This window comes from Aythya marila, assembly GCF_965140915.1.
Source record: "Aythya marila genome assembly, chromosome: 4".
Classification (NCBI taxonomy): domain Eukaryota; kingdom Metazoa; phylum Chordata; class Aves; order Anseriformes; family Anatidae; genus Aythya; species Aythya marila.
In genome coordinates, this window is record NC_139045.1 from 3,336,486 (window position 1) to 3,359,935 (window position 23,450).

A 23,450-nucleotide genomic window follows, 5' to 3' on the forward strand; every position below is an offset into this window, starting at 1 on the left:
CCGCGCCTGGCTGGGCGCGCACGTGATTTCCTCCCGGCGGGCGGGGCCGCGCCGGGGAGGGGGCGATGTTCAGCGAGGTGTGGGCGTGGCTAAGAGGAAGCGGGGCGTGGCTAAAGGGTAGGGGGCGTGGCCTAGCGGGACGGGGGCTTTCCTCGGCGGCCGGCGGGGCGCGGTGACGTCACGCGCGCTGTGGCGGGAAGTTCGGAGCGCGGCGGCGGCAGCGGCCGCCTCAGGTGGGCGGGGGGGGGAGGGGCCGTTGGGCTCCGCTGCCCCTCAGGTGGTGGTGGCGGGGGGGGGTGGGGGGTTAACGGCTCAACGGCTTCTGAGTTTGTTTTTTTTTGACAGAAAAATAATGGTATTTTTGCTGCCGGCAAACATCTGTAGCATAAATTGGTGGGTTCTGAGCCGCAGCGTGGTCGCCGCAGGTTTTTCTAGCCGCCAGCTGTTCGTTTAAGCAAATTACTTCCCCTGAAATGTAGAAAGTACGTTAATATCTATAAAAACACCGTGTTTGCCTATGGGCTTTGCATGACATTATGGTTAAGGTGTGTCTTTGAAACGTCCTCATCAGCTATATGCATCCCCCTGCCTTTACGTTGCCTCCTATCTGCATCTTTTAAGAAAAAAAACAACAATCTGCCATCTGTTTTTCTGTATATACGTTTTCCACACCACCCTGGTTCGCTCTGCGCATTTCCCCATCGCTCAGACGGCACAACGATGTGAATGTTTGCACGAGGAGCTGTCGGATGACGGTGCTGCCAAAGCAATGTCTTCTCAAGAATTTACTGTAAGTCTCTTTTTGAACCCCATGTGACTAAGGAAAAATAAACTAAATGACGTTATGGCTGCTGTGTTATTTAAACGTTTTCTTACTTCTCGTTGTTTCAACGTTTCCCGCTTTTAAACCAGGTATTGTACACTCACCAAAAAATGAAAAAATCAAAAACATGGCAAGATGGAACTCTGAGGATGAGACCTGGAGGAAATAAGGTGAAGAACTCAGCCTTAATGCTCTGTCACAGCGTCTGCTGCTGTGGATGCTCAGTGGCGATCTGGTTGATCTGTGAAATAAAACTGATTATTTAATTTTTTTTTTTTTAATTTTTTTTTTTTAATCCTTGCAGGCAACCCTGTTTGATGATAAAGGGCAATGTTTGGACAGTATGTTTATAAAATCCCAGGTATATTTTTTCTGATTTTTTTCTTATACTTTTCTATGCTTAGGATTGTGGTTTGCATTTCAGGAAGCATTTCAAACTCCTTTTTGTCTGGTTATTATGGTAGCGCTTTTTCCCTAGCAATATGGCAGTTTTCTGTTGTAAATATCATCAAAGGATGCTACAATGTAAGCAACGGAAAGCTAACACAGCTTCCAGTTGTTGATAAGCCCTACCAGTGCTCTTCCAGAGCCACTGTGGGGGACTTACAGAATTATATTTCTTTTGGGTAGAAGCAGTGTATTACAGTAATATATTAAATGAGCATATTTTGAAACTAGGTGCTAGTCTCTTCCAGTATTACTTAATCTTAACTATTTATATGACATTGTGATGTGCTGAGTGTAGAATATAACACTTCAGATTTCTTTTTTACCTGTCAGTGTTCACAGTATTTAGAAGACGTGTAATTTCTCATATGGCACTATTATGTACATACTGCTACTTTCTCTCTCTTTTCCAGGTGAATGCTGGAGACAATTTAGAAAGTGAACGATATTTGATCACAGTTGAAGCAGTAAAAGTGAATGAAAAACCTTGTGAAGATCAGCCAAGGAAAGCAGAAATAATAGAAGTGAATAGAAATGGTGTAAAGCCTGGTATTCTACCCTCAAGACATTTGTCTGTTGGCTTGAAAAGGAAGTTTACGGTATGTCTCTTCAAAAAATTGTTTGATATTGATGTGCATTTTAAAACACAAAGATCACATCTTTTAATTGAATAGTAAATATATCAATAATGCTTTCTTGCTTTTTTTGGAACTGTAAGTCAGGATGTGTTAGTGGTCATAGCTATTTTTTGCCAAGTTTACTAAATATTTGTTTAGCTTAGCAGGATTACTACTGCTAAGGCTGCTGTGAAAATTGCAAGGGATTGAGATTACTTGTATACACCTGTGGAATCGTCATGTGCTATCTGATCAGAACATGTTTTATGGAGTGTGCTCTATTTTCAGCTTTTTTTCTTACAAAACGTGAAGCTGATTTCTGAGTAGAACTAATTTTAAATTCCTCTATTAGGGTTTCCAAGGGCCACGCCAAGTTGAAAAGAAAACGCCAACAATGGAAGATGAAGAAAACCCAGCAACATCATTTGTATCTAAGCAGTGTCAGGGTATTTTTCCATCCAAGTTTTGTATTACCTCTCCATTGTTTTCTACTATTGGTGAGAAGAATGCAGAAACAAAGCTATCTACAGACTTTCATGACGATGCGCTTACAAATAACAATAGAGACCATGGGTCTTTCTCACTGGTTTCGCCTCAGTTTCTTGATACGCGTAATGAAATAGAGAAGAGAAGCTCTCATCAGTCCATTGTGAAGCCAGAACCTCCTCTAATTACTGTCCACACCAAATCTTACAATCAGACAACTGGTCGTGGGGCAGTGTCACAGAACATCAGGAGCACGGCACAGATAATAGCTCTTCTGAAATCTAAAACAACACAGGCTTGCAGAGAGGAAGCAACACCTGAAGTCAACAAACCTCTGTCTAGATTTCAAGCACCAGAAAACACGAATAGTTTGTGTAACCCAAAGAGTACAACCCTACCTGCCTTTTCAGGCAACTCTGACAAAAGACTTGCTCAAAATATTCAGAACTTGCATTCTACAAAGGAAACTGTAAATGATAAAAAGGGATGGAATGCTGAAACGCTTCTACATTTGTCTGAACCTTGTGATAAAGAAGTCACCGGACAAAGACATGGTGAAAAGGCAAATAATTTAAGTCAAGACTTATGGGATCCCTGCAATACAAATAGCTCCTTCCTATCTGAATCCACCATAAACAGACTACATGAAAGCCAGTTTGTCCCTTCTCGTTCTACAAGTCCTACCATCTTTGAAACGCATCTCTCCACACACAGAGAGCATTTGTTGACTACTGGTCTTCAGGAGAATTCATCTGTCGAGTCAGAGAGTCACCTTCAGCCACAGCAAAGCTCAGAAAGAGTGTGTAGGGCCTTGGAGGTTTCTGAGGATATAACATTGACTGAAAGTGGAATTGCGAAGGAGGAATTCAGTACACATGACAAAGACTGTGGACAAGATGAGCAGGTAATGCAGGTGAACTTTAATCTATTGGAGGCTTTTGATTTTAGTGACACAGATGATGGAGACCAGTGTGAAAGAAATATGAAAGAGCTCCCTGAGGAAGATGTGCTTTCAAAAAGTCCAGACAGCTTAGAGAGAGATGTAGCACAAAATACTGCATTGAGGCTTCATTCTCGCTGTGAAAAGGAAGAAATCAGATGTTCGACATTGGACAGAGAGAGTGATGGAAATGCCTGTGCTGCAGGAGTACCATTGCAGCTTTGTGACAACAACGTTAGAGAGAGAGAGAGAATTGTGGAGGACTCTGCAAACCAAACCCAAATCACAGCAGAATTTTTGGATGAGAGAAACAACTTAATAGAGATGAATGAAAACCAGCTAAGTGTCAAAGCCATGAACAATAAGGATGATCTTGATGGCTGCACAGCAAATACTGCTAATGGCATGCTAGGGATAAAAAACAAACACTCTGATCTTTTGCCTGATGACACAAATGTTATTGAGTGTCACCCTGAATCTGGTATGTTTGAGAACACTGAAAGCATTCCATGTATTACTACCAGCAAAATAATTTCTACGGTGGAGAAAAGGACTGAAGAAGATGTTATGCAGCTTGGACGCACAAAATCCCCAGATAACGATCTAGAACGTTTCTGGGGTACTAAAAGTGATGATTCTAAACCAGGTAGTCCTTTGCTGGCTTTGTCACAACAATCTGATCCTTGCTGTGGCCTATTTCAATATATTGCAGAAGATGATCAAAATGTATTTGGCATTTCATGCAAGGAAGATACTCTTGTTTCCAGAAGTGCTATCTATCCTTTAGGAAAAGGCCGTTCGGCTCCAGAGGAAGCAGAAATAGGTGAAACTGAGGTTGAAAATGTAGAGAGCATAAATGCCCTTCACGAAGCCTGCAAAGGTGAAAGAATAGGAATGGATTGCCTGAAATGCACAGCAATTGCTGAAAATTCATCAGATCTTCCTGACTTGGTAAACAATATCGCTCTTCTAAGAGCTTTGTCTCAACATAGCACAGCATTAGAAAGCTTACAAAAGATGGAGGAAAATAATAGCATGGTATATGAAGCAGAGACTTCTAAAGAGATATTTGAACCACTTGTGGCAGATGAAGGTTAGGTTAGCTTCTGTTTTATGTCTGACTCTACCTGTTTGACTTCTGTACTCTTATCTCTCCTGCTGGGCAGTTGATATTCAGAAGTCATACTTTTGTAGTGATGTGTTATGAAGGTTACATCATCGTGCAATGTTTAGCACTTAAGGCAACGACGTGCCCTCCAAATCTGCTTCCCTGTTTTCTTTAGTTCAGTTGATCTTAACTGCAATTATTTTTATGGGTAAGGGTTGCAAAGTCAGTAATTATTCAGAAGTTTTCGTGTCAAATGACGGCTGTATCTTATTATGCTTTTCTATCTCTCATAGCTATAAACGAGTTTTCAGAAATGCCTTACTCAGAAAGTATAGAGGCATCTTCATGCATTGGTTCTTCAGGCGTTTTGGTAATTTTTTTTTTTAATTATATATATCAGTTGCTGCAAAATAAACTAATTTTCTATGAGGCTTCTTGAATACAATTCCTGGTTTACCAAACTATAGGGGTTGAGCTGGAAATTGCTTAGTGGCATCAACTAAGAAGCTGATAGATAAAATAAAAAAAAAAGTCACCTTGCAGACCTTACTGCTAGTTCAGGAGGCTAAAAGTCTGACAAGAAACACAATGCAAATTGTAATATCTAGTTATGTTTAGTATCACATCATTAATAAGTCTAATACTTCGCTACCTCATCTTCTTTTACCTTTTTTTTTTCTTTCATCATCCTTTTGAATGTAGAATTTTTAGTATTTGGCTTGATATACAGCAGCAATCATTTGTGCTTGATGCATCACACCAATTTGTGTGCTATTCTATTAACATTTTTTTTTCTTTCAATCACTTCCAAAAGGAAAGAAAGATTTTACATTAAATTCTGCTTCTCATTTTCCATTTGAGTAGCAAGTACAGTTTATTATCATGTCGTGGACTGTTCTGGGCTTCTAACGAAAAGCTGTAATTTAAAACACTTTTTGTTGGATAAATAGATCAGGTCTTTGGAAAAATCTTGAGATATATTGGCTTAACTTTTCACCTTAAGAGGTTATTAAGCTGTTAGACTAATTAGTTTTTGATACTTTTATAGCAGCCCAACTGTGTGGACAGTTTATTACAGCAAACTGAGTTGTATATTCCACCTATAGCACTGGGCCAAAGAGACCCTAGGACATCTGACTGCCAACCAAAGGTACAGTTTCTGTGGAACTGAAGTGCAATTAATAGCATTTCTTAACTTTCAAGCCAGTAGCTGACTACGTTCAATATATTACAATAAGTCCTAATAAATAGTTAACCAGTTTCATAACTGGCTTCTCAGATCACATTTTAGTGCATTTTTCTGTGAGACGTTTTCCATTGGTAGCTTAAACTTAAATTTTACAATATGAAAGTAAGGCTTCGCACATTATGTCAGAATATCACAATTTTCTGTTGACAGAGATTTGCACAAAAACTTTCTTGGTGCTGAGTTGTAGGTCAGCAAGGGAAACGTACCTTCAAAAGCACGGGGTATTTTTTTCTTCTTTCCCTAGTTTCAGAGATTATTTTTGTTATGTTTATGAAAAGTACTTTTTTTCGGTTGTAGGTAGTTCCTGAACAGTACTTATTTTCAGTTAATAATTCCAATGTATTGTGTAGCCTGTTGAGTTTCAAGGGCACCAAATAAAGGGATCAGCAGCTAGTGAGATAATGTTGAGGAATCCCTGCTCGCAGCTGGGATGGCAGCAGTACCCAGATAATATGCAGTTTGCAGCTGAGAGATTTCTGTCACCTCCGGTTTCAAGCAATTATGTTCTTTCTGACTTCAGCCAGGTAAAACATTTTTTTCAAAGTTATTCTTATTGACCTTATGGCAAGAAAATATCCTGAAAACGTAGAACAAAAGAGAATTCACTTTTAGAGTAACACAATCATATCAAAATGACTAAGAATCAAGTGTAATACTTTGTGGTCAAACTTTTGCAGTTAGACATGATTATTTTTACTCGTCTTTGTCATAGGAATATGTGTTTGCAAGATGTAAATTGTTTTTTGATTCTGTGATCAATTTCACTTAAAAAACCAACAACAACAAAAAACAACAAAACAGATACCTCAAAGTGAAAAGTGGCAAGGAGCTTTTATGATGATTGTTTTCAGATGATAGCTGTATAATTGATTGGATTGGAAATTTTGTCTTTAATTTCTACATGGTTCCAAAACAAGGGTTAAAACTTTCCCTCTTGGACTACAAGAATTATTATTATTCCTCATGGATGTAAAAAAACATGAGATGAAACATTAAATAAAACATTTTTCTATTGCTGTATATATATATTGATGTTTTTTTTTTTTAAAAAAAACTTCCAGAATGGGCTAGAGATACTGAAATTTATAATTGGAAAGAGGGTCTTTGCACAAAGATACCGTGTATAAAGAGGTTAAAAGTTTAATTTCTAACAAGATTTTACTTATACTTTCTTGGTACAGTCTCCAGGTTCAGGAAGGCTTCATGAGGATGATACCAACTTTATTGGAGAGGAGAATTTTGAAAAGAAGTCTAACTTTATTAAAGAATCGATAGTAGATCTGTCCTGTAAGTGAAAGTAAAAGCAGAATGGCAGTGATTGGCCTCAGAACAGTTATTCTGCATGACTTCTGTCCTTTGCATATTCTTCCTAGCACTGGCACTGAATGCACACTCTGAAGTTCCACCGTGGATAATGTCAGGCTCACCTTCATGTTCTGATCTGGGACAAATGCAGTGGTCATCATGGGAAGCTGACAAGGTGTGAGCTAACTGTCTGTTGGAGATCTTTTGGGGTTTCTGTCTGGTCATAGCAGCAACTTCATGTTTTATTTGTTGCTTTTTTACCTCAACTCTGAGAGATGTTTTATTTGTCTAGAAAGAAAAGAAAGAGAAAAGTAACAAAAGAGCTATCGTCAGGGTGTTTGTTTCTTGTGTTTTGTTTTTTACCCAGTCATTCACTTGCCATGTTAATCCTTCATTCTGTAGATGATTTCGTCAGTACAACTGATGTCCCGAGTTTCTCCAGCTTCAGGAAGTAAGGAAACTGTTCAGGACATCCAGACCCCCCTGATTCACAGGAACCTTCCAAGTGATTCTGAACTTTCAGCAAATGTTTTCAGTAAGAAATTCTAATTGCAGTTTACATTGTTTTTACTAGGAAATATTTGATGATTTTTGAAGCACACTGAGTTGCGCTATAAAAAACCTGGGCATTGAAAATATATTGAGATGTGTCCTGGCAACTGTAGAGATCAGTTTGTGTTTGTTACATATTTTTTCATATGTGTGTTTCAGTTTTTAAGTGTTATTTTTATTTTTATTTATTTTTTTTTTTTCCAAATTAGCTGAATTAGCATGGGATTCCATACTTCCCACCCTGCATCCCCTCTTATTTTTTCCTGATAGAAACTTAAATACAATGATGTAATTTTATTCAAAAAAAAATCTTCCAGTGTGCAGGGGTGAAAAAGGCTGTAAGCTAAGCTTCTAATTCATAGTAATGTTTTCATTCATTTACCTGCTTTAGTTGAAATCCATTTTCAGCTGCCCTCTGACCCACTTCCAGTGATGACGTGGACACCTGTCATTGACTGTCACTTCTTATTGATAACGAATTTAGTCAACAGGATGCTTGTGGTACTAGGAATCTATTGATCCCCATCGGTTAATATTAATTGTGCACAGTTTTGTGGGTGATTCTTTTGGAAAAAGGAAGAGATGTTAAACTGATTGCTTTCCAGATGGCAGCTGTCACTGACCTACCAACAATATCAGTTTAATAACCTCCAAAGCAAATTAATGTTTAAATAATTTCTACCAACCATTTACTTTTATTAAGTAGAGTGCCTGCAGAAATGTGTTTGGGATATATGGATTTAAATATTAAAGGATCACATTTGAAATCACTCATTTTATATGGAAATTCAGTAGGGCACTCTACAGGCACAGTAAAAAGAGCTTGTCAATTAGAAGTCAGGATGTAAAACGAAGAGCTTGGAATTCTTTCTGTATCATAGTTTTTTGTGCATCTGAAGTTAATGTGCTATCTGGAAGTGCTACGAGTTACTTATGGGACGTATTTGCTCTACAGCATGGGAGAAACACAGCTATCCAGAGGAATGCAGCCCTGCAAGACTCAAACCCACAGTTAAAACACGAACTCCACTTGTCACTGTTCCTGCCACTGAGAAGATTCCCGACGTGGAATTTTTTCTAACCGACAGTGAGAAGAGTCAGCAATCTTCTGGTTCTTCAGCCGTCAGTTTTAGCAGCAAGTCAGCAGCGTTTCCTATCAGTGCTCCTGGCCCTGAGGACAGGAATTATGAAACCTCCGTGTTTGGAGAGTATATGGAAGACAGACAAAGGGAATCTGTACAGCGGGTGTTCCCTAATGTGACTTCGCACTGTAGACAAAGCAAGTGGTTGAAATATCAAAGCAGTGCTCAGTGTGACTTGATAACTCAAAACAGCGATGATGTGGAAGTGATGGATGGCATCTGTCCTGAGAGCATCCTCGGAATGCTGCTGGGTGACACAGGAGAGAGCCAGAGCAGCGCTGTGAATGAAAACGCTCCCGGCCCAGCGCCTCTGCAGACAGCAAAGAGCATGCTTGGTAAACGCGGTGCAAAGAGCAGCAGCCAAGATTTGATTTCAGAGAGGAAGTTACTTTCTCTGCACTTAAGTCAGGCTCCTTTAGGTGAACCTACACAAAAGGTGTTAAATCACCTGAGCTGCCACACTGTAACAGGAGATGTCCAGGTGTGTAACTGTTCAAGCAGATAGTTTAACTGACAGAGACACATTTTTCTGGACAAAGCAATTCCTTTTTCCGACTTCCTGCAAGATATTATCAGTGTGATTGGATGAAATGGTTCTATATGTGTAGAAACTCAAGAGTCTCTGCTGCAGAACAGCAGCTGCTAATGATTTTTTTTTAGGTGATGTGACTAATCCTTTGCAAAGGTAATTCCTTGGTGTACATTGGCACCAGATTTAGACTTCTAGTCCAAACATTGATGGCAGGAAGATGAAATAAAATCCATTGGACTGATTTGCAAGAATATGTTTTTAAGAAGTGTTTTTCTTAATTGCGAAAGGGCAACACTTTTGTGAATGCATACATCTTGCTTCAAAGCATAGTCTCTAATTTTGAAATATTTTAAACATCATCAGTTTTAATCACGAAAAAGCAAATTATGGCCTTGAATAAGGGCCTAAAAATCAGCAATTAGTGCACCTGGTTGTGAACGGTAGACTATCTTAAAAAAAAAAAAAAAAAAAAAAAGAGTAAATTGGGGGGAAAAACAAACAACAATAACAAAACAAACCAAAGAATCAAAAAACAGTGTTTTTAAAAATGCAGGCTGTTTTTTCAGGGCCAAATTTTAACTTCAGCGTACATCCTAAATGATAGCTCAAGCTCACCATGCTGCAGCTCCATGTGTACTGAATTTTACTGCTGTTGGCAGTCTTACTGAGTTTCTGTACTTTCAGTTAACAAAATCCACAAATTTGTGAAAAGGGAGATTATATTTTGCTTTTAGAAAACTGGTTCTTCTTCAGCAGGCTCCATTTTGAAACTTCTGGTTGCAGAATGAGGCCCTGAAATTTTTCTGTTGGTTATAGTCATTATTGAGAATCCAATATACACTTGGGGGAAAAAAAAAAAAAAGGAAAAAGAAAAGAAAAACTACTTTTGGTGCATCTGTACAGTAGCCATTTATCCAAATTTGTCTCACTCAGGGTTTTGAAAACTTTTAACAGTTCTTTTTTAATTGTTGTTGTTTTTTAGGAAATAACAGTTTCTGAGTTGTCTTTTCCTAATGTGGACAAGGTGAAATATGCTAATCTTCCTAAAAGAAAGATTGCCATACCAATTGTATTTCAGTCTCATGTTCACTACAAACAGATTTTTAAAGCTGCTTTGACAGGTATGTCTAACACCATGCAGTATAAAATGCTGTCATTTTTAAGCAATGTATTTCTGAAGCTTTACAAAACAGGGTGAGAGGGAGAGAGATCGTCAGCATCACCTGTTGGAAGGACTGTTAGCATTTGGATTTGCATATCTATCTATAAAAAATACTCAAATATATTCAGCCTATACCAGAAATTGTAAAGACAAAACGAAAGATCAATACTCTTCTTTTCAACTATGTAACCTTGCTCCTGTTTACCAGTCTATGGTCCTACCTCAGCTGCTGCTACTTCTTTTTTTTTTTTTTTTTTTTAATGTACATTTATTTAGTGTTTGTATCATTTGGAGTTACATGATTAAACATGATTTGTATGAAAGTAAGGCAGTTAGAACAAGGTGGTTTTATGTGCAGAACGTGAAGTTTGCAGGCCACATAGGTTCTTTTAGAACTCAGATTAAGTATTTTGATTTTTGTTTAAAAATGAAAGTTTCAAGTGAAATGTATTTGAATGCTGTGTACCTGTGTAAGCATTTTAGGGCTGTACTAATTGCTCTTTTATTCTCCTTTCTATGTCAAGAACATTTAAACATAATGCTTTTTGAGTTGTCACAAAGATTACACAATGCTCTTTCCAAAGTGGATGTATCATTTTACACTTCACTGAAAGATGGGCAAAGTGAGAGCAAAGAAAGCGGTGTCCTACTCTGCAGTCATATGCGTCCTGCGAAGCTTGTTACTGTGAAAAAAGAAGGTCAAAACAAGGTGCTTTTTATTCCTTGTTTGTTTACAGTTCCGGGTGTTTGTCTGTTTGTCATGTAGGCCATATGGTGTGAACAGTTACAGGGCAATTCTGTATGATTTACAATTACAGCTTAAAGTGATGTGTTAGAGATCACTTCTAAGACCAGTTGCAGTATCTGCTCATGTCCAGCACTGCTGATGTAATAGCTCTTTCCACTCAGAAAGAGTTTTGTATATGTGAAAATCTTGAATTTATAGTTTTTTTAGGTTATGTTGGATTTTTGTAACCCATGATTATACAGGCTGGCTTTGGAAACTTTGAATTTCATAGAACACCCTTACTTTTTCAGCTAAATATGCTGAAATCTCAGATTTTTATCTGCTTATTTGTATAACAGCTGGTACTGATCATGTGCTTTACTTTTTCTTTCTGCTTGTTCATTTTATAGTGCTAATTGTCTTTTTTTGCTTTTTTTTTTTTTTCTTCTTTCCTCCTTCCTAGGGTCGTTTGTTCTATGCCTGTGATGCCCCAAGAGCTGAGCGGTGTTCATTTTTCAAGTGGATAGAAGAAGTAAATCCTGCACAGATAAAATCCAGGCCTAGTGTAGTGCTTCGTGATATAAAAAGTATTGGGACATACCTCCGAAGTCAAAAGATTTCTGTCTTTGAGGGATGCCAGCTTTTGGTGAGGTATTCTGAAATGATATAAACCTTTCACGTGAATTGCAGGATTTATAAGAATTCTAGTAACTCTGGATTTTGAGAACATTTAACAGATACATTCAGTAACTGTGTTTAAAGAGCTTGCAGTTCTGTGTACAAGTGTAAAAGCCAAATAAGTGAAGGATTAATACTCGCAGTAGTGGCATTTCAGGTCAGTACTCTTTTCAGCAAGAATTGAAACTGCTTACCATCAGTTTTATCAGCTACTTAATGAAAACCCTTATGTGTTGTGTTTGAATTACCCTTCATTTAATCTTTCGTAAGAGAATTTGCAATAGACTTTTATTCTCCTAGTGATGCTTTTCAAAATAGATGTATAACATACATGTTCTAATTGTAATGTTAGAGTTTATTTCTAAGGCTCTTCTGTGCTGCTTAACTGTCAGGGAAAGAATTTAACTGTGCTGAATATCAGAGAAGTACTTCTCAGTTGAGATGCATATATTTAAATCTTGCTAATATAACAAGATGAACAGCGAATGTCTGTAGGGTATAATTTGGTCCTGTCTGTGGGGCTTTCTTATTTTTTCGTTTGGGAGCCTGAAATTAATGACACGCTTTTTCTTAAAATTGCAATTTAACAGGAAAGCATATGAAATTCAAACACAACGGTGTAGTAAGTTTAAGAAATTTATGAATGTACATGCGAAATTTGATGGTGATTCTAAAAATAAATTGTACCTCAAACTAAGCAGAAAGGAGCATTATTCTATCTATAGCAAAGGTAAGCGAACCTTAAGCATTGGAAGAATAGTCCATGTTTAGATTCATGTTGTGCCTTTTGAAGTTCTGAATTATAATTAAAACCTCAATCCCTTTTCTGAATGCATGAGAACTCTGAGAATGCAAGTATGATTGTAGAAGGGCAATGAAGTATCTTATTTCATCTTTTTTTGCAAATGTTCAAATAATTAAAAAAAAAAAAAAAAAAAAAAAAGCAAATTCCATGTCCTTAGGTTTAGAGTGCCTGAATTCCATGAAAAGGTGAAGTGTGTTGAATTGATACTTTTATCTTCCTAATTTGTTAATTTTGCTCTAGAAGATTATGTAAAGGAAATTAGGGAAAAAAACAAACGTGTTTGAGAATGTTTTATATAGACTCTTGAAATGTTGTGACAGATCAGGTTTTTGTAACTCTAAATTCTGAAGCTCTGCATAAGCAAAACTTTATCCTGTGTATGAATAACTTGTTGGTCATTTTTGTTACAGGCAAACATATGTAGTACAGGAATAGTGCAGTTAGCTTTAGTCCCAGCAGCTGTGCCTGACAAAACAGAACATTTGTAGGTTGCAATACGTGTTGGTTTTGAATCGGGAGAGAAAAAAATGGTTAACTAGATTGGTAGCATACTTAAGTGATTTGCTCCAAACACTCTCAACATGGGTAACATTTAAGATTTATCAGAAGTCAAATGATGCAAAGCACATTTGGGAGAGCTCTATACCATTACCGGCAGTTTCAGACAGGAAGTACTAGAAAAAATTATTATTTTTTCATTCTTTTAGAACCAAACGAGCACATATTTAAGACTTTCTAATACTTCCTAATGTCACACTAGCGATAGTTTAATTTACAACATAGTAAATGTTTGGCTATTTTGACTGGCTTCATTTTCTTTAAAAGACAGCAGTAGGAAAAGCTTATGAGAACTGTGTATTATTTTGACAGATGATATTTGGGTTGTTTCGAAGACTCTGAACTTTGATCCCCTTGATACCTTCATTGCATGTAGCGCCTTCTTTGGACCATCCTCTAACAACGAAGTAGAATTACTACCACTGAAAGGCTACTACCCCTCAAACTGGCAATCAAATAGTAAGTTGTACACTCAGTAATTTAGAATTGTGGGAAGCAGCTATTATTGTGAGAAAAATAGCCAGCTATGAAGGATGAGATGTGAATTTCTCAGATCTAAAAAGTGATTTAATTCACAGTATTGTTTTTTTATTTTTAGTAACTTATTTTTTAAGTTACTTATTTTTGCTGTTGAGTCAAACTAAATTGATGGAAAGGGAGAGAAAGATCAAGTTAGCACTGCTTGCTTTCTTTTCATGCAATGTGAAAATTGTGTGCTTGATCACAAGAGGCTTTATTCTTGCAACTTTAATCAGGTTAATTGAGTGCTTTAAGTTAACAGATTAATCTTTTTATTCTTTCGATGTACTCATTAGATGGAGAGTTCCTGCAAAGCATAATTCAGTGAACCTACATTAAACTCTTGTTCTGAATTACATTCAGAACAATAAATACAATGGCATACGAGTTCTTTGTGGGCATACTTGCTTGTAACATATAGTTACATAACATATAGTCTTCATTCTATTAAACCACAGGGTTTCATATTTATTCTTTGTGGTCATAATTACAGATTATTTCATAATTCTGTAATAATTGTAAAACTAAAACTCTAAGTTCAATGAAAATAATGTTTTAAGTAATGCATAGTTGTTACCAATTATCAACAAAAATAAAATAGAGGTAGATGTGTTACTAAATGTATTAGAAAGCCCTTTTCACTTAGCCAGTCCCTGAGCCCCAGAACAGCATGATACTGTTAGAGAACTCAGCAAAAACATCATTAAATACTTGTTCTGTTCTTACACTCTCCTTAGGCTTTCATTTTTGGGCACTTCGGAAATTGGCTAGATGGAACTTTAGCCCATTGTTGATGGAATGTTTCTGTCTTGTCTTTCCTGAGAGAACTATTTAACCATTGTGGTACAGAAGGCTTACTTGCAAAGCTCGTCTCCTAAATCTCAAAGCCTTCTGAAAAATTTCAGGTGTTTTTAGAAAGAGTAAAGATATTTACCTAAACTTCCATCCCAGAAGGTTTCTAATGTTGGAATCACAAATGCTTCAAATTAGCACACCTTAAAAAGAAGTACTGATAGGTCTCTCTATAATATTCAGTCAGACTTGTAACTGGGTTAGCTTGATTTCAGTTTGAGGGGGCCTAATTATTCTTTCATCAATTTGTAATTAATTTCTCTATCTGATTTGGAATTTTGGCTTATTTAATTTTTTCCTAATTTTATTTTTCTGTGCCCTTTTCAGTATCTGTTCATGCGTTGCTAGTTTGTAATGCTAGTGGTGAGCTTACATCTTTAAGAAATCTGGAGGAATACTTCAATCCATCTGCTTTACCACTAATACCATATCTACTAAAAATGTAAGTTACTATTTCAGTGACAATGTGAACTTGCAATGCATAAATAAGTACAGAAAAAAACAGCAAGAATAGCATTGTGTTTGCCCTTTTAAAAAGAAGACAAGGAAAATTAAAATTAGAAAAACAATGCAAAGGACGAGAATAGAAAATATATTCATTGCTTAACTGTAACTCATGGATTTTAAGTATTTTCTTTCAACTTGTCAGCAGCCCACATTTCAGAACCTAGAGATCAATATTGGGCATCACTATGACCGTTAGACTGATAAAACAATAGTGACTGTACTGTAATAATGGAGGTACTTCACTGGGGTTCACTGTAACTGGTTTTTCTTCCCGACTTTTAGAATTACTTGACGCAAAACCTTAAAAAAAAATATCATGGAGAATCAGAGCAGCGTGGGGATATTCCCAGGACTGCTTATGGTTCACAGTATCAAACAAGTATTTAAATGAACCCCTGCTGCCTCTGACTGTGATTCTACCACTCTTATTTCTGCGAGTCTCACAGCCTCAGAGTGAGTCAGATTGAAAGCATAACCTCATATTAAATAAGATAAAAGCCAAAAGCCTGATTTATATGATCCAGTTCTCAACCAGGGAAGTAATAAGGAGCAGGAATATACACCCCAGGCATGTATTACAGTGCAGGGGACAGCAAATTCTATTTATATCATCTGTTAACTGTAAAGTCTCGGCATTTTGACATCAGGTGTGTGGAAATGTCAGAACCATGCAATGCAATTCATACATACGTACTGCTTTAACTGTTATATTTCTCTTAGGAATCTTGATTCTGAGAAACCTGCTAAGAGAGTCAACAAAAGAAAATTTACTCCACCTGCCATGAGCCTGGAGCGCACAATGATGCATGGACCTGTCAGCACTGAAGTGGCGATGGGACTGGCTGAAAAGATGATTGAAACTTTCTCGTTGAATCCAGATCAAGCAGCATCACTGGTTCAGATAGCTCAGATGATGACCTCACGTGAAAATATCAAACCAGTGGAAGAACATCCTATCTTCCCAATCACAATCATACGTGGTATATAGCAAACAAAATTATTTACAAATTTAGATTTATTTAGTATCTTCCGCTTATCATTTTCATATTAAAAATACTTTCTTTGTCATATATCAGCTTTGCTAAATTATCATACCAAATCTTCATTGTGCATTTTTCCTTGTTTTATCCTTCTTTCTATCCTGGCTTTACCTGTATTCAACATGCATAAAAACACGAGTAACATCTTAGTTCAAAGATCTTTTTATTTCTAAATCAGTATTGAGATGCAGTTACCATAAATGTAAGTTTTAAGATCCTGGCAAAGTAAATACATTGACAATAATGGATATTATTAGACTTAAATTGCATGAGATTTTGTTAGGCTGCCAGGTATATTAATCTAGTGAGAATTAGTAGTCATTCCAAAAATCATCATCATCTCAAATTCCTTATTCTGTACCTCTTTCAACAATGTGAGGGTTGCATGAGACTTCTTAACAAGTACTGCATCTATTTAACCAGGAAATTTTAGGAAAAATAGCTTACCCTCTTCTGTAGTTTCTGTAAACAATGCATGCAGCAAAGGGGAAGCCTCATGGCTGTCCCTGGATACTTACAGCTGCTGAAGCAAGCACGTGCAATGTTTTTAGAGGAGTTAGGGCACAATATTTCACAAGATAATGTTATGTTATAGTGATTGATCAGAACTGTAATTTGTAGACAATTTTCTCTTGTAACTTTGGCTTTTTCTTCTAAAATGCCAGGTGTTTTTGGAGCTGGAAAGAGCTATTTGCTGTCCGTTGTGATCTTGTTCCTAGTACAACTCTTTGAAAGCAGTGAAGCTGAGGAGGGTCCAAGACCAGTTCCATGGAAACTTCTCATTGCTTCTTCCACGAACGTTGCCGTTGACAGGATACTGCTGGGGTAGGTTACAGCGAACTCGGATTTTACAGACTGATGTTCAACAGACAAAAGTGTGCTTCAGCGGTAATGATAATTGTGTTGCTCTTCCCAGTACAACAATTAAGAGAGATTGCACTCTTCCCCTATAAATTGCTGCCCAGCGGCTTTAATTTTACCCTTGCCCCTTTGCACAGCATGCCTATTCTAAAAGACTGTCAGACTGGCTGGACTGATTTATATGGGACTAATCTCATGCTCTCATCAGATTTCCTATTAGAATCCACCCATGTCAGAAAGTAGAAATGCTCAGGAAGTGCTGGGAAATGGCAGTAGCAGAGAGAGGGGAGGGAGAGGATCAGGCTGGGGAAACTTCATCAGATACCAAGAGAAGAAAAAGAAACTGTTAGAGGTTAATATAGAATTTAAACCTCATGGTTTGGAAGGATAAAAGTAGGAAGGGAAAGTACAAACGGAATATTGTTTATGAGAGGAGAATCATAAAAGGATTGAGCATTTTTAAGACAAAGCATGAGGTAATTCTCTTTACTCTGATTTACTTGAATTGTGGTCCAAGTTACTTCATCTGGTAAAATGTAGACATCTGCGTTCTTTGGTGTTCTGATGCGTCTGTTAACCTCTTTTGAACCACTTTTAAATTTTTCAAGGTTTCTACGTTTTTCTAAGGTGTATTATCTCTTTTTCTTTGAAGTCTACTTGATCTTGGATTTGAAGATTTTATCAGAGTGGGAAGTATTAGGAAGATCACCAAAGCAATTCTTCCTCATAGGTAAAAATCTTTAATCTTTATGGGATCTGAGGCAATTGTAAGGTTCATGATAGTATGCATGCTGTAAAATGACTATTTTGAAGTCGTTCAAAATGTGATTGCAATATGACTATCTCATTCTCCACGCGTTCCCCCGCATCACCCTGACACAGTGGAGAAATTTTACCTTGATTTAGGCATTTGATTTGTTGCTGAATGGAGCTAATGCTTTTAAATGGAAATTAGCAGAGAAGAACCCAATAATGGCAGTGAGAGATTTGGCAGTTTACACAAAGAATCCACTCTGAAATCAGCTGCATAGCTTGGAGAAGCCATTTACTACACTTACATCTTTGCTTGGGGTGGTGGGTCTGAGCTGGTGGGATAAAGGCCCATTTCGAAACAGGTGTTATATTGTATTTGTATTTCAGATGTGTATTTCAGCTGGTTTGGGGATAGGTTAGCACATCTTATGATTACTTTTCTATACTGGGTGTTTACTGAACACTGAAAGCTCTGTTATTTTTGGTCATTGTATTGCATGTTATAACATCTTTTTGAAGTTTACATGCTGGCTCAGGAAACGAAAATGAACAGTTGAAAGAACTTCTTGCTCTCCTGAAAGAAGATTTAACTCCCGTTGAAAAAATATACGTAAGGAAGAGTATTGAGCAACATAAACTGGGGACCAATAAAACTATATTGCAACAGGTACAGCATGGTGATGGGACGGGAAAGCGAGCATTCGGTATGCTTTATCCACAAGGCCCAGCAAACAGAAACTTGGCAAGCCACTCTCACACCTGAGACTGCCAACCTCCTAACGTTTTGAAAATCAAAATGAATGTTCAGGCTAGGACAGCTTTGATTCCACAGGTATAGCTTAGTGTCTTACTTCTTGTACTTGAAGGTCCCACATAATGATAAATGGTGAGATGGAAACTCTTCTTGAACTTTATTGCAGTCTGTTAAAATGTTACCAATCTAGTTTACAAGGAGGGGAGAGAAAAATTACTGAACATTGCTACTATTACCTTGAAACTAAAGTTTATATAATCATAAAGGTAAAAGATAAGGACTGAACTAAATCTATCCTAGAGCTGAGAGTCAGCTGCCAAGAAGACCAAACATTTTGAATATATTTTGTTGAGTAACTTTGCATCAAAGCATTGGATTTTAGATTAGAATTGCCATTTCCTCTGGAAAAGTCTAACCTTCTGGTCCTAGTTATTTTCCTTTCCTCCTCAGTTTTAGACTCAAAAAATTTCATGTTGTTGTACAGCAGTTCTGAGCAATATGCTCAGAATTTGCTTTACAAATCCTGTAAAGCATATCTGAGCAACGTGAGGTTTTCTTGCGCTTCTCCTAGCAGTTGTTGCTGCCATTTTTGCCACTGGGGCTCAAAAGGTTTTGGAGGATTGTGTAATCTGAACTCTTTCTGTGCCAGACCAGTTCTGGCCTCAAAAGCCAAGAATCCATGAATGGTTTGAACATAGAAAAACACCAAGCACGAGAAACGTTAACCTTGGATCCTCCCCTGTGCATACACAGTGTCTTTTACCAGAAATTAGAATATAATTTGTTGAGACTGAGTGAGGATGACACAGCATGCCGTAGAACTGATAAGAACTACTGCAGGTGTATTCTGTTGCTAAAGTTATAGTTACGTGCTGCAAAGAAACTATTACTTTATTAATTATTAGACTATTAAATGATCATAACTTTTTCTCTCCCCATTTTCCTCTCGCTAATAACAAAGGTGAAAGTGGTTGGAGCGACCTGTGCTGCCTGCCCGTTCCCTTGCTTGAATAATCTCAAGTTTCCTGTAGTGATGCTGGATGAGTGCAGTCAGATGACCGAACCTGCTTCTCTCCTTCCTATCGCAAGGTACGGCCACCCTTCTGTGTTTCAGCAGAAATGTAACTTGTAGTCAGCAGTGACACAACCTCAAATAGTTTCCAAACTTGGGTGTCTTTTTAGGACACAAACTCCAAGGTCTTGCCTTAGAGAACGAGTAATTACAAATTGAGGCCTGCTCTTGGATGCCTTTCCTGAGTTACTATTTTATTTTAACTTTGGAAAGAAGGGTTGATGGAGAAGGGAGCCTGATGGAAAGCAATCTGTGATGTTAAAAGACAGTGTGCGCTTTGCTTACTAATATTTCAATGTCCTTTTTAGAACTTTTTATTATCTTATTTAGGTTTCAGTGTGAAAAGCTAGTCCTTGTTGGAGACCCTAAGCAATTGCCACCAACTATTCAAGGGTCTGAGAGTGTTCACGAAAAAGGATTAGAGCAGACTCTCTTTGATCGGCTTTGCTTAATGGTACGTACTGCTAACCACATCCTTAGAAACGGGTTACGTTCTAGGTCTGCTGGAGTCACTAAGAGTTCTGATTTAGATGTCAGAGGGTCAGCGTTTCAGCCTGTTTTTGAATTAAGTCGTTACCATTTTGGCACATTTCTCTGTAAATGATGTTTGCACAGTGCTCAGGCATTTGGAGACATAAAAAATGTAAAAGAGGAAAGAAATGAGGAACAATGACAGATTCTGTCTCCTGACCTTTATGTAAGGTTTTCAATCCAGGTAGAGGAATCAGAGGCAACAGTATTTGTTCTAACTTTGTTAAAGTGAATGTTGGCATTCCAAAACATTTAGTGATTTTTTAAAATTATTTTTAGTTTTTGCTATTCCCACTTTCTACATGCTCATCCTTTAGGGACATAAAACAATACCACTTCGGACACAGTACCGATGCCACCCTGCTATCAGTGCCATAGCCAACGAGCTCTTCTATGAAGGAAACCTGATAGATGGCGTTTCTGAGAAAGAAAGAAGTCCTTTATTGGATTGGCTTCCAACACTATGTTTTTATAGTGCTAATGGAACGGAGCAAGTAAGTTTTTAAACATTTCATTGTAGGTTTTCCTCTGTTCTGTTTCCATTGTCACTAGGCAGTGAAATACATTTTAACTGCTGTTAACGAGAGCTAAATTAGAAATCTTGCCTATTTCCAGACTGAAAGAGACAACAGCTTTTACAACATGGCAGAAGCTCATTTTACAGTCAAGCTTATCCAGTCTCTGATTGCAAGTGGAATAGAAGGATCTGTAATTGGTGTGATTACTCTTTATAAATCACAAATGTGTAAGGTTTGTATAATATATCATCAGTAAAACAGTTTTCTTAAATCTGTTCATCCTATCATTTTTTTTTTTTTTTTTTTTTAAAAAAACAAACAACACAATACTATTCCATTCCTCTGTTCACAATCTTTTATTCCTTAGTCAAAATCTTTTAATTCAAAATTTCTTATTTTAAAAAAATGCTTTCCCTTTTTTGTTTGCATATGTACACCCAGAAAATTGGCAAATTAAATGGTACTTAATTTCATATATGATCTGAGAGCTGTTATGAGTTGGCACATGTGACAAGGACAGAGAGTGGAGACATGTATGTAGCAAGGCTGGAGTTGTGTCTCACCCAGTCATCCAAGGCATGACATGGGCTACTGTGATGACGAAGTGAAAGTATGGTTGCCCCACTGAGTGGACCAGCGTTTTATCAAACACAGGCTCACTGCGTATTGTAGCTAGCTGAGGTTCCACTGTCATCATGCTTTGGATTTTGTTTCTTAGTTTGCATCTTGTGTAGACTCAGACCTGCTGCGATTTTTTGCTCAGGACAAGCAATTTGCTGAACAGCAGCACTCATGAACATCCATATTCCTTTGTCTACAGATTCAGAATTTGCTTAACAGCGTACACTCCGAGGCCTTTGAAATCAAAGCTGTGCAGGTGTCCACTGTAGATGCATTCCAAGGAGCTGAGAAGGAGATCATTGTTCTGTCCTGTGTACGAACAAGACAAATGGGGTTCATAGACTCAGAAAAGAGAATGAATGTGGCGCTAACAAGAGCAAAGAGGCATTTGTTGATTGTTGGGAATCTGGCCTGCCTCAGTAAGAACAGACTCTGGGGAAGAGTAATTCATCACTGCAAAGGTATTACGTTTTTCCTTTATTTTCAAAAATATGTAGCTCATCTTTTTAAATGGTAGAATATGCTGTGTCCAGCAGTATATATACAACACAATAGACATACTACAAAATGTAGAGTATACATACTATGTAAAATACTGTACATTTACTACATATATTGTATATTGCAAGTAGATCTCAAGTATGAAAGTTGTACCTTTGCAGTTTTATTGCAAGCTGCTTTTATACTTAGTGTATTTGTCATCCAGTAAAGGGACTTTAATTTTCATCTTTGGATGGCATCGGATGGACAAAGAGCACTCTCTGGTAAGGAGACCTGAACCCCGTTTCTGCATTTCCAGTCCTTTCCCAATCTGTTTTTGCATAGTAGACCCAGGCAGGAATAGGTTACGAACAAATTCATCCACAGAGCAGTATTTCTGGGTAGGCAGAATTAATAAATGAAAGACAAATGTGCAGTGTCTTTCTGCAACTGAGGGGGCTTATTTGTCTTTGGATGATAAACATCTGAGTTACTAGGAAAAAAAACAAAAAAACACAAAAACAAACAACAATGCAACTGGAGATCAGTTACCTCTTACTGAGTAATTTGATTGCTTTGTTTACAGGCCACTGTCTTGTGAATACATGTGTTTTACTGGGCCACGAAAAGAAACAGGTTTTGAAGATCAGTTTCTTACCTTGTTTCTCCATATTTGCAGAAGCTTGCTGCTTATTTACACACGTGAGCAACACCAAAAAACAGCTAAAACAAACAAACAAAAAAACTAGTGATGCCTCTCACCTACTTGCACCTTTGCTAGGTGTTTTAAATGCCTGAACAGCCCCTTAGTTCTGTGTGTCTCTCACTCCCAGGGTATGCATACCTTGGGAAAAAAAAAAAAAAACACAAAACAAAACATGATAATTTTCCCCTTTATTTGAAGTGGGACACTTCATATCTCAAAGCATGAGTACACTTAATCATAATTTTTGCCTTGGCAATTTTCTTTAAACTAGAAAATTGAGAGAATAGGTCCAAATGTCTAAAGTACATTCAATAAGCTCTGGCTGAATCCAGCTCCCCGGAACCCACACGCTTCCTTACCTCTGGGCAAGGCCCTGCCCTTTGGAGAGACAGGACCTTAGTGGAGACTGCAAAAGGGGTGCTCAATCCCTAAAATGACTGGTAATGAGTCACTGCAAGAACAGGTCCCCAAATAGTAATTATTTTCTTTTACCTACTTGGCATCAGAGGAGGCATCTCACTAATGGCTGAACTCTGAAGAACAACAATTTTCCAAGTAGAAATATTATAGCTCTTTGATAGGGTTTTGGAAATAGATATTCTCATCACCACAGACTGATTATGTGATGGGTGCTGCGAAGTGAGATCTAATTACCCTGTTCATTGTTACTTTCAGAATGGGAAAATGGATTGCAACATGTAAGCCAGTGTGAGCAGCAGATGAACAACATTCTTAAGTGTTATTTGGAAGAAAAGGAGAAGGAAGAAAAGAGTAAGAAAAAGGAAAAATAAATGTGCACATATTTTATGAAGACAATATATGAATGGTGTGTCTATAAAATTTACCAGAACTACTGAAAATCTAATATTTATGTTTAATGGGGGAAAATTTATTTATATCTCTGTCCTGATTCTTCTGTTTTGATCCCTTGTTTGTATGACTAAAACTAAAGAATAAAGTAACTGCTTGATACCTGAAATCCTTTTAAGCTTATAAAGTACCTAATTGTATTATTAGCATTTTGTTATTCCTCAGGTCTGTACATAACCTCATACTGTAAACCAATACTCGTCTATTTACAACTCAGCCAAATTAGGAGTGTGGC

At 37.4% G+C, this 23,450-nt stretch overlaps 1 protein-coding gene across 1 annotated transcript; it reads left to right on the plus strand.

Annotated features, from left to right (window-relative positions):
• Nucleotides 1-669: 669 nt before the first annotated feature.
• On the plus strand, nt 670-23,221 carry ZGRF1 (zinc finger GRF-type containing 1). The gene is made up of 25 exons (XM_082758759.1): nt 670-790; nt 913-993; nt 1,128-1,184; nt 1,684-1,869; nt 2,240-3,959; nt 4,715-4,791; nt 6,021-6,194; nt 6,852-6,957; nt 7,044-7,150; nt 10,184-10,322; nt 10,888-11,072; nt 11,554-11,741; nt 12,359-12,498; nt 13,444-13,590; nt 14,830-14,944; nt 15,730-15,989; nt 16,715-16,874; nt 17,563-17,640; nt 18,183-18,330; nt 19,379-19,506; nt 19,820-19,943; nt 20,338-20,514; nt 20,636-20,770; nt 21,359-21,620; nt 23,021-23,221. The coding sequence occupies exons 1-25, from the start codon at nt 770-772 to the stop codon at nt 23,134-23,136; spliced, it is 5,031 nt and encodes a 1,676-aa protein (XP_082614885.1). The 5' UTR covers nt 670-769; the 3' UTR covers nt 23,137-23,221.
• Nucleotides 23,222-23,450: the final 229 nt, after the last annotated feature.